This window comes from Staurois parvus, unplaced genomic scaffold (assembly GCF_062004578.1).
Source record: "Staurois parvus isolate SC_StPar_1 unplaced genomic scaffold, SC_StPar_1.0 ptg000599l, whole genome shotgun sequence".
NCBI classification, from domain to species: Eukaryota; Metazoa; Chordata; class Amphibia; order Anura; family Ranidae; genus Staurois; species Staurois parvus.
The window spans coordinates 604,292-616,629 of record NW_028318395.1 but is presented as its reverse complement, the minus strand read 5'-3'; the positions used below and the strand labels follow the sequence as shown (position 1 = coordinate 616,629).

Below are 12,338 nucleotides of genomic sequence, written 5' to 3'. Positions count from 1 at the left end.
CAAGGAAATGCAATTATTTTAGTAAATATAAACTGCTAAATATGTTTTCTCATCAGCAGTTAGAGCAGTCTTGTGACTTCTATCAGTATCCAGCGGAGCACATGTTAAAGCTTGTAGGAGGAGTTTTCATTTTGCAGAACCCCTCACCCTCTGTCAGTGCATGCACTACTTTTTAAAATGCACTGCAACCAGATCACATGGTCCAAAAGTAAAAAGTGATCCGGTGTGGGCAGGTGCAGCAAACGCATTGTGTTTATGAGCTGCGTTTGGGGTATTTGTTAACTTTTATTGACGCAGACTGCAGATCACAACTGTAATGAATGCGCCTGAATCACAGAGGAACACACAGGTGCGGGCACGTTGTGAACCGCTCCTTAGGCTGCCTTCACACCTGGAAGCTTTTTTTAGTATTTGTAGAGGCTTTTTTTTAGCGTTTCTGCAGGTGTCTTAGCCAATGGAAAGCTGGTGACTAGGAAAGAAAATTTACTATACACACGTTGTCATGCATTTTTCAGGCTCTCCTATTAAAGTCTATTGGGCCCAGGAGCAGACTGACCATTTGGGCAACCGGGCACTATTCACTAAATAGGGGTGATATTATATTATAAATATACCTTTTCAAGTGACAATACATAGAAATGTGAATAGCCTGTACTAAAAAGAATGGGATCCCTATTCCTGAGTGTTGTCCCATGTAGACCTAGGTAGGAAAGCACATGCAAAAAAAGCTCAGGTGTGAACGGAGGTGAGGCTTGAAGCTCAAGAGTGTTAGAAATTCTATATATAACCCTACAGAACAGACTGTTCACAGTCCACATGTGCTTTTCCTGCTTCACTGCAACAAGGACACAGGAATCTTTATTCAGAGAAAAGACAGAGTATACCATAGATGCAGCTACAAACCTATAAACATTGCCATCTACTGGTTAAAATATATATTTCTACTGAATACCAATGTAGTTGTTGCACAAAATAAAACAACACTGTATTCCGACACAAAAGGGTTTGTTCCCACTAGTGGTTGAGGTGCAGTAAGCCACATCCCTAACTGCTACCTCCTTTAGCTGAGAGAAAGCAGCCAAGTGTATACACATGCTCCTGCTGGCAGGAATCATACCCCCTGTTGCTTCACTACACCCATCAAACATGACCCATTCAACTGAAAGGGCCTGCACTAGTACAGGGATGAGTGCTATGAGATTGTGTGTTTCTATTGATGCAGAGGGACACACTTCTAGTTCCTGCATGTAAGGGTGACTCCATAGGATGCTGTCAAAGGAAGGAGCCACCCTGAAACAGAAAACCTGGGGCATCTATCACGGCATTGTCTTCAACGGGAATGTAGGCAATAATTAATGGAACACTTGCTGCGTGCTGCAGACACACACACAGGTGCTACACTGTATTAATTCTTAATGGCACCACACGTATCTTACAAACGCAGATGCATTCATGGTCACCAAAACAATTGATTTGGTTCGGTATGGTGGGAGTTTAACCGCTTCCCGCCTGCCCATAAGGAAACAATTGGCGGTTCTCTCGTTCTGGGAGGACATCATATAACTGCACATGCGTGACCTTGGGGGCGCAATGCGCATCGTTCGGTGGTGCGCTGTGACCCTGGGACACCACAGATCACCGATCACTGTAAACAGCCTATGATGTTAGCTCTGTCATGTGATCAGCTGTGTCCAGTCACATGTAAATAGGAAATTTTGGTTATCAGCATTCCTTTCCTCACGCTGACAGCTTCTGAGGAGAGGAGAGCCGGTAATTGGTATTCCTCAGAGGGGACATCTACATTCATCATCAGTGCCCTGATGATCAGTGTAGCCCCATCAGTACCACCTGTCAGTGCCCATCAATGCCGCCTGTAAGTGCCCATCAATGCCACATACCAGTGCTGATCAGTGCACATCAATGCCACATATCAGTGCCTACCAGTGCACATCAATGCCACATATCAGTGACCATCAGAGCTGCCTTTCAATGCCGCCTATCAGTGCCAGTCAGTGCCGCCTATCAATGCCAGTCAGTGTCACCTATCAGTGCCAGTCAGGGCCACCTATCAGTGCCCGTCAGTGCCATCTATCAGTGCCCATCAGTGCTGCCTAACAGTGCCATATATGAGTGCTACCATTAAGTGCCCATCGGTGATGTCTGTCAATGCCCACAGGTGATGCCTGCAAATGCCCATCAGTTCCACCTATCAGTGCCTCGTCATCAGTGCCCATCACTGCAGCCTCATTAGCGTACATCAGTTAAAGAGAAAAGTTATTTATTTACATTTTATAACAGAAACTAAGAAAAAAATGTTTTCTTTCAAAATTTTCAGTCTTTTTTAGTTTGTTTAGCAAATAATAAAAAACCCAGAGGTGATTAAATACCACCAAAAGAAAGCTGTCTAAAACAAATGATAAAAATTTCATATGGGTACAGTGTTGCATGACAGCGCAGTTGTCATTCAAAGTGTGACAGCGCTAAAAGCTGAAAATTGGCCTGGGCAGGAAGGGGGTGACAGTGCCCGGTAGGTAAGTGGTTAAAAGTCACACCAACCATACTTTTTGTGTATTCCTGCGCGTTTGGAAAACACTGTGTGCACTTGCATGCACACAAATTGTGTGAAAAGATATAGAAGCTGAATACTAAAGAAGTAATGAAATCAGTTGCTGAAAATAAAAAAAAAAACTGACAGTTTAATAGAACTTTGAGTAAATCTCAGAGCTGTACCTTCAGATATAGGGGGAGGGGAAAGAGGCGGGGCCATGTGCCACTGGAGCACAGGCGCAGGGATGCCAGGGGTGCCCACTCTCGCTCTTTCTCCAATGAGGAGCCGATTTCCTGATGACGCGCCTGTTGCTGGCCTGGGCAGTAGAAGTGAAGGGGGTGTGGATGTCTGTTGTTTGTAGCCGGGGAAGAGCAATGGAGCCGTGCAGGAGTGTGAGCTGTGGAGGGGACAGAGAAGAGGAGAGCACGGCGCCCATGTCGGTGCCCCCTGCCAGGGACATAACGGGGGAGCAGGAGAAGCTGTCCGGGGTGGTGAAGAGTGTACACCGGAGTCTGCGGAGGAAGTATCTGGAAGGTATGTGTGGGGGCCTTCATAGCATACAGCCTGGCACAGCACATCCTCAGAGTACAGGTCCTAGTCTGGGGGGACTGTGCTCACCGCTCTGTGTCACTCTTCTTCTGGGGGCTCCTAGGTGATCTTCTGTCTGTAGTAACTGTGTGGGAGCTGAGGGGGGGTCTGCAAGTAATTGTATCAATCTGGGCAATGTCAGGACTTTACACATCACCATACAATCTCTCTGTACAATATCGTTTGGTTTTACCACCATTGTAATATGAAGACCTCATAACTGTATAGTACGAGGGTCTCCGCACTCTACAATACAAGAGCCTCCTCACTGTATAACAGAAGGACCTTCTTGCTCTACAATACGAGGGCCTCCTTGCTCTAGAATACGAGGACCTCCTCACTGTATAGTAGAAGGACCTTCTTACTCTACAATACGAGGGCCTCCTCACTCTAGAATACGAGGACCTCCTCACTGTATAGTAGAAGGACCTTCTTACTCTACAATACGAGGGCCTCCTCGCTCTAGAATATGAGGGCCTCCTCAGTATATAGTAGAAGGATCTTCTTACTCTATAGTATGAGGACCTCCTCATTCTAAAATACGAGGAGGTCCTCATATTCTAGAGTAAGAAGGTCCTTCTACTATACAGTGAGGAGGTCCTCTTATTCTAGAGTGAGGAGGTCCTTCTACTAATACAGTGAGGAGGTCCTCATATTGTAGCGTGAGGAGCTCCTTTCTACTATACAGTGAGAAGGTCCTCGTATTGTAGAGTGAGGAGGTCTTTCTACTATACAGCGAGGAGGTCCTCGTATTGTAGAGTGAGAAGGTCCTTTTACATTACAGCGAGGAGGTCCTCGTATTGTAGAGTGAGAAGGTCCTTTTACTTTACAGCGAGGAGGTCCTCACTGTATAGTAGAAGGACCTTCCTATTCTACAATACGAGGACTCCTTACTGTATAGTGCGAGGTCCTCATGTATAGTAGAAGGACCTTCTTACTCTACAATACGACCACGAGGACCTTCAGATTGTAATGTGTGGTGAGATTTAAATCAGAACTCAACCCTCCAATAGTCCCCTCCTCTCGAGTAAAGTAGAGTGTATACATCTTCTGGGTTCCAGATTTTCTGCCATCGTGCCGTACCTCCCATGCACAGTAGCTCAGTGTATGTTGTAAAGCAGGCACTTCAAGCTGTTTTGGAACTATGACTTGTAGTTCCAAAACTTGTATTCACACAGGTGCAGAAATCCATGCAGCATGCAAAAGTTGTTTGTGTGTTCAGGCAGTCTGTGTTCGTCAATGGAGATGCTGCGGTTGTACAGATTCACCCCCACAACTACATTAAACAGGTACATAGGGATGGGTGTACAGCTCGTCCACACCTGTCGACTCGGATGTGTGGGTGAGTCTGTACAGCCGCTGTGTCTTTAATAACTAACAAAAGCTGCTTTGAATGTATAAACAGCTTCTGCATGGTGTACGGTCCTCTGCGCCTTTTGTGAATGAGCTCAGAAGCATGGAGAAAATTGAGAAGCCTTTGTTGCATCTGTAATAAAAATCCTTTCTACATACAAGTTTTTCAATTCGAAGAAATTCCACTTTAAAGCCCATCTATGGGTAAAAAAAAAAATGTTTTCCCATGCAGAGGGGCTGTGTCAGCACTGCTCGTTTTGTCTAGGGGTGAGTAGTAAGCGTGTACTCTCCCAACCATTTGTTCCACCAGAAAACCGTGCTCCCCCATGGTCCAGCAGTGGACTGTTCCTGGTCTATGAAGCCTGTCCTGGGCTTGATCACATCAGGAACAGTCCACAATTCAAGGCTGCAGGAGCTCTGGAGTGCCAGACAGCTCTTGTGCTGGGAGGATTAGGTAAGTAAATCTCCTTTTACCCTAGACAAAAATTAGCCGCTAACCCAGATATGAGCTTTAAATGTTTTGCAGGTGCACTGGTTGCAATGGTTCAGCACACCATTGTGTTTTATGTGCAGTCAGAACTCACTGAATTTTCTTAACAGAAGTATAATTGACACAAACCAAAAGCATAACCGACACAAACCTAATGTTAGAGTGGTTGTAAAACCTTACATATACCAAGTGAAATAACTGGTCGCAAGTGATACACAGATATGAAACAAATCCTTCATAAGTTGTAGCTGTTTATCTACAGTCTTCTCTTTTCTACAGCCATTAAAAGTCCAGAATGTATAATGCCTGTCTGAGATGTCAGAAAATATGGGGTGGGGAGCTGAAGTTACACACTGCAGATTGAAAGGAAGGGGCAGAGCTGAGACTGTCAATCATAGACTGTGTTAGAGTGCCCACCACTGACATCATTTTTTTTTTTTTTTTTTTTCTCTTGGAGTCAAGAAAACTTGTAAATAAGTGATTCATGAAGACAACAAAGGAACAAAGCAGCAGACAGAAATTACACTTAATGTTCTAGATTTAGACATGTATACACTGTGTGTGTGTATATGTGTATGTATGTATGTATGTGTGTGTGTGTGTGTGTGTGTGTATATATATATATATATATATATATATATATATATATATATATATATATATATATATATATATGAACATATATTTTAAATATGTGTTCAGGTTGAAGTACAAGAAAACCTTCAATGAAAATTTCCACTGCAGCCTGTCTTTCAGTTGTGGTCATATATGCTTCCTTTGGTAGTACATGTACATTTAAAAACTGTATTTTAAAATTTTTACTGGCCACGTCCTGGGCTTTGTGGGTCCCTACGAGCACTTTCCATGCTGCCTAAAGCATAGGCAAGCATTGCACCCTCAGAGAAGGGAGCCTGGCAGAATGTACAGGCGTGTTGCGCGTCTTCATGCGAGCTGTATGTGAACACACATTTGCTGGTCCACAGGAGTGTACATCCTAAAGGGAACAATGTTGCCCATGCATAGATGCAAACTGAGTTTTTTTTTCAGAAAGTCCCTCACTAGCAAAATGAACAGGTCAAGAATGAAAAGTTTGCACAAAGAAAAGGATACCTTCAACACAATCTAAGGATTCTTACTTTTTAAAACTATTGGGTTTAAGAACACTGAATGCATGCTGAGTGTGTGCATGTGTAAAAGTATGCAGGTATTTATAGTACCTGTATAGTACTCCTTCCTGTGTCACAGTCTTCCTTTCTCTCACGAGGAGGTCAGCACCATCTTTGTTCAGGCATCACCTGAGATCAACACCCGAACTGTCATGCTAGTTTAGAGACCGAATCATGCAAATCTGCTTGTATGTCCTGTGTGAAAGTCCGCCTGTTGCCTTTCACTCTGAGGTGTATCACAAAGTTATACATGTACATCTCTGGTGCTTTTACCTGCATTTGTTAAAGTTGGTGACAGGGTCTGCTTAAATAAAATGTAATAAAGTCAGTTCCTAGAACTGAAAGCGGAGTTCCACCTGAAAAAAAAAAAAAAAAAAAATCAGCAGCTACAAAAACTGTAGCTGCTGACTTATAAAGTACAGTCACTTACCTGTCCATCGGTCCAGCAGTATCCTCACCACGGCTGGTTTCACCGGCTGTCTTCAGTTTTTTTTTTTTTATTTTAATGAAAAAAAAAATCCTTTGATAGCACTCTAATGCACAAAAATAGACATGATATTTTTTGCAGCATCCCACAATGCAGGACATGTTGGCCATGCCTTGGATGTGTACACTGCATAGTCCACAGTATAAGGGATATAAAAAATATGGAAGGCGAACTGTAAAGATAATTATTTAAAAGTATATTTATTTTCTAAGGCCTTTGTTGTTTTTTGTTTACCACTAAGATCAAAGTAAATCTCACAGGTCTGTTCAAATATTTCTTTAGTACACTGACTCCTTAAAAGGTATCAGTAACCTCCCCAGTTTAATTATTAAAGCATTCCTTTCAGTGAAATTACCTGATGATCCTGCCAGGAACTCTTTCCTTGTGATTGGTGGCAATGATCTGTGGTCTCAAAAAACTTCTGCAGTATTGCCACCACAGTGTGCATGCTCTCATTATAGTAAGTAAGCTGTATCTACTCACAGATTACATTGGTGTGTAATCCTTTTAGCTGCCCATGTCAGCATGGCACTGGTCAGGGGCTGGGCTAATCCACAGAACATCATGTGCTTGTTTTTTAGGGTCTAAGTTGCTGTTTTAACAGGTTATTTCTCACAGCATAGGTATAATAACTGTAACCCAAAACACATTCTGCTATGCCTCCCAAGCATGAGGATTCCACATGTGTGAGACTTTTTTACAGCCTAGATGCTTAAAAGGGCCCAAAATCCAATGAGCACCTTTGGACTCTCATGAAGCATAAATTATGCATCTACTTTCCTGGCTACATATCACATTTTTTGAGGCCCTGGAGCATCAGGACAGTAGAAACACCCCTAAAATTACCTCAGATTGGAACACAAATACTCTTGTGAAAGGCATAAAGAGTCTTTTGAAAAATGTTGGGGGGGGGGTTCCTATTTTTTTGTGATGATCACTGCAATAGGCAATCTGTAACACTCTTCAAAGGTTTCATTCATGAACCCTTGCTTACTACTGTGATTGGTCACAGCTATCACATGGTACAAGGCCTCCGTGACTGGCCCTGGTACCATGTGATATATGTGACCAATCACACAGTAGTGGGCAAGGCATAATGCATTAAAGCCTTGCTTACTACGGTGAGATTCGGTTCACACATATGCAAATTGCATGTGTTTTGAACCACATCCAATTCACATGACATGGGAAAGAACGTTGCTTTCTATTGTGCCTGTTCACATATGTCTGCTGCAGCCGGAATGCGGATTCAGCATGAATTGAAAGAGTCTGGTCCGTTTTCTGAGCAGAGTGGTCTGGCTCAGGTGCAAATTCATTGACATTTATGGGAATACTTCTGAATCGCAAATGTCATTCAGTTGTAAACAGGATGAAATCCTGACTTGACACTGATCTAAACCTGACCTGACACCGATGTAAACTTGACTTGAAATGCTGAACAACTACTTTTTCAATGTGAAAACGGAGCTTCAATTCGCAGCACACATTTGTGAATCTACAATAACTGTGATCATAGCTGTGTGTGTGACATATACCTGGTTGATCCTTCCTTCAGCCTCCCTTCCACCTTCTCTGTGTCCCCACTGCAGGCTGAGATTATGTAGACCAGCTGGTGTCCTCTAAGGAGCATGCTCAATTTTTTTTTGCCCTTTTCTAAGCTCTTTTGATCCTTTATCTGCACTGTGCAGCCCACATGATGGTAGTCATAGATGTGGGTGTATGCACCGTGGTAAATGACACTCCAGCTTCCTCCATGTCCTCCTATTGCTAAACACTATGGAGGTGGGATACAGTATGCTGACTTTATTTCAGGTACTTGTATAGCACCGTCAATTTATGCAGTGCTTTACATATATATATTATACATTCACATCTGTCCCTAACCCTCAAGGGGCGTACAATCAAAGGTCCCTGACGTACATTCATACATACACATACATACTAGGGACAATTTAGACAGTAGCCAATTAACCTAGCATGTCTTTGGAGTGTGGGAGGAAACCGGAGCTCCTGGAGGAAACCCACGCAGGCACAGGGAGAACATGCAAACTCCAGGCAGGAGGTGCCGTGGCTGGGATTCAAACCAACGACCCCAGTACTGCCAGGCAGAAGTGCTAACCATTTAGCCACTGTACAGTATGCGGATTAGTGACATTCACTAAGAAACTCACAAAAAATACTTAATTTTAATATAAATAGGTTTTAAAAATATAAAATTTAATTGTTAATACCTATAAAGCGAGATCCTGGAATGCAGTTGTCGTCTGAACAAAATGGAAGCTAGTGTCCGTCATCCTTGACTCCATACATACCAACATCCTATTAATTCACATTTGATGTTCAATAAAGATTCATAGGGAGCTATAAAACAGTTATTTAATATTTATAATCTAATTTGAATTGCTCCTCTGAAAGGTGTCTTTTTTTTTTTTTTTTTTTTTTTTTGTGTGTGTCTTGGGATGACCAGACACACTCACACTGTAGAGAGCATGCATCAGGAGAGTAATAGTAATCCCTCCCAAAGATCTTTCCTTGCAGATGCCAAAGAACAGGGAGAGATCATGTAACCACACAACAGTGCTGCAAGGATAAAATACTTGGAAGATTAAAAATAAATAAATCAAGTGGCATATACACTCACCAGTCTCTTTATTGGGTACATCTGTTCAATTGCTTGGTAACACAAATTGCTAATCAGCCACAAGGCAGCAACTTGATGCATTTAGGCGTGTAAACGTGGTGAAGATGACTTGCTAAAGTTCAGACCGAGCAGAATGGGGAAGAAAGGGGTTTTGGGGGACTTTGAATGTGGCATGGTTGTTGGTGCCAGCCGGGCTGGTTTAAGTTTTTAAAAAAACTGCTGAAATACTGGGATTTTCACACACAATCATCTCTAGGGTTTACAGGTAATAGTCTGAAAGAGAGATAATATCCAACGAGCAGCAGTTGTGTAGACAAAAATGCCTTGTTGATGTCAGAGGAGAATAGGTAGACTGGTTCGAGATGATAGACAGCAGTAATTCAAATGACCATTCGTTACAACCAAGGTATGCAGAATACCATCTCTGAATGCAAGACATGTCGAACCTTGAAGCACATGGGCTACAGCAGCAGAGGACCACACTGGGTGTCACTCCTGTCAAGTAAGAAGAAGGAAACTGAGCCTACAATGCACACAGGCTCACCAAATTGGACAGTAGAAGATTGGAAGAACGTAGCCTGGTCGGATGTCTCGATTTCAGCTGCAACATTCAGATAGTAGAGTTAGAATTTGGCGTAAACAGCATGAAAGCATGGATCCATCCTGCCTTGTATCAACAGTTCAGGGTGGTGGTGATGTAATGGTGTGGGGGATATTTTCTTGGCACATTTTGGGCCCCTTAGTACCTATTTGAGCATTGTTTAAACGCCACAGCTTACCTGAGTATTGTTGCAGACCATGTCCATCCCTTTATGAATACAGTGTACCCATCTTCTGATCACCACTTCATGCCAAATAGTGCACCATGTCACAAAGTTTAAATCCTCTCAAACTTGTTTCTTGAACATGACAATGAGTTCACTGTACTCCAGTGGCCTCCACAGTCACCAGATCTCAATCCAATAGAGCACCTTTGGGAGGTGGTGGAATGGGAGATTCGCATCATGGATGTGCAGCCGACAAATCTGCAGCAACTGCGTGATGCTATCATGTCAATGTGGACCAAAATCTCTGAGGAATGTTTCCAACACCTTGTTGAATTTATGGCACAAAGAATTGTGGCCCTGTTCTTTTAGATATGAGAAAATATCAGCATTTTTAAAAAACCGTATATCAAGTATTCTTGGTTTATTTGATTACTCAGATTTAGGTATAATAGCTACAGCAACAAGTTGTAATTTAGACCATAGGTGTGTTTTTCAGTGAGGGTATGTGATGTAGCTGGGTATTGTACCCATGCATGACATTTAACCTAAGATGTGACCTGTATGCAGGTGTGACAGCATATGCATTTTTGCACAGTTTTGCTTGCCGCATTTTCATTTCTTTTTTGTGAACTGTAGGAACAGGCGCAATTTACCTCACATTCTTCAAGGCACAATTATGAACTTGGCCCTAATAATATACGTCAGCGTGTTCTATATAAATCCTTTTACTCCATCTGAGCTTTAACTAAACAGGGACAGGTCATAGATTAGAGACTGAGAATGTTGTAATTATTGCCACATTTGAGAAAACAGGCAAGCTCAGCTAGAAATTTAGGAAATATAAACAGCTGATTCTGTTCACTGGTGATTTCAGTGTTCTTTAAATCCTTCCCATGTGTATGAGGGAACAGCCCAGTATCCACTTGCAGCCAGTTGACTTTCAGTGGCTTCATAAAGAGCTTTGTAAGTTATTTTGTGCTGCATATTGCTCTTTGCCTTATTAAATTAGAGGCAGTGAGCTTACACATAATGTATATAGTATTGGTTAAAGCGGATTTTTTTTCCCATAACAATTGATAAAGAAATTAGACTGTTCTTTAGCAAAGAACCTACATTCCACATCAATAATTTATGCTACCAAAATTAGTGTGTGCTGTAAATTGCCTCAAGCATTGTTCCTGTTTCTTCTTGCTGAAGGCTGCCATTTTGTTGAAGCCCATAACCCTGAGCAGCAGTTAAAGCGGAACTAAACCCTCCTGTCCTTTTCACCCAAAGAAGCTGCCATCTGTTTGATCTGCAGCTGCCTTGGTGATGAACATATAATCAGGTATAACACCAGTCATTTGATGGTTTGACAGTCTGTTCGGGAACACAAGCAAATGTAACAGCATTCCTGTCATTTCAGCAGATCGACCTCTACAAATTTGGCACAATGCCTAAAAGCGTCCTCCCATTCTTACCGCATACTCGGACACAGCGCATCACAGTTCAGAATAAAGAGCCAATGATGTTGGGTCTTTATCATGTGATTAGCTGTGTCCAATAACAGCTGATCACATGTAAACAAATGCCGGTTATCGGCATTTCCTTTCCTCAGCACTGTCACTGTCTGAGGAAAGAAAAGTCGATAACCGTCTCTCCTGCGACGGGACATTTACACTGATATTCAGGGCACTGATCATCGGTGCCCATCAGCTCACATCAGTGAACAAAATTACTTATTTGCAAAATGTTATAACTGGAATGAAGAGAAAAGGGGTTTCATCCCCCCCCCCCCCCAAATTTCCATTTGTTTAGCAAAAAAATTAAACCCAGTGGTGATTTAAATACCACCAAAGGAAAGCTCTATCTGTCTGAAAATATTAACAATTTAATTTGGCTGTGCAGTTGTCATTCAAAGTGTGAGAGCTCTGAAAATTAGCCTGGGCAGGAAAAGGGTGAAAGTGCCCAGTATAGAAGTGGTTAAAAAGAAATGGTCTGTTCCTGTAGTGGGTCTTTCCATTTCAGTTCTCAATAAACACCTTGCAGTTCCAATTCAAGATGTTCCCTCTTAAGGATTCTGTTGATATACGTTTGGAAGCTCTCTTAAAAGCCTTACTTTGCTCTTGCAGGTCCAGCCCTGCATCTCGCAATTGCTGGCATGTCTTTGAAGACCCTGATCACTTACAACAATTACAGCTGATGCCTACAGCCCTCTTGTTTCATGTTAATGCTCTTGAGAATGTCCTTCAACAGTTCTCAAGGATTGCTCTGTGCACATGTGCAGGATTTTTTGGGCTAAAAGCTTGGCCTGCTGAA

The 12,338-nt window shown here is 42.4% G+C and overlaps 1 protein-coding gene across 1 annotated transcript in view; it reads left to right on the top strand.

Moving 5' to 3' along the window:
• Nucleotides 1-2,844: 2,844 nt before the first annotated feature.
• The window catches only part of SAMTOR (S-adenosylmethionine sensor upstream of mTORC1), a 46,977-nt gene continuing 37,483 nt past the window's right edge, over nt 2,845-12,338 (top strand). Inside the window, exon 1 of the mRNA XM_089692662.1 lies at nt 2,845-3,082. Within this exon, the coding sequence (XP_089548788.1) occupies nt 2,845-3,082 (238 nt within the window). The remainder of the gene's footprint in view (nt 3,083-12,338) is intronic.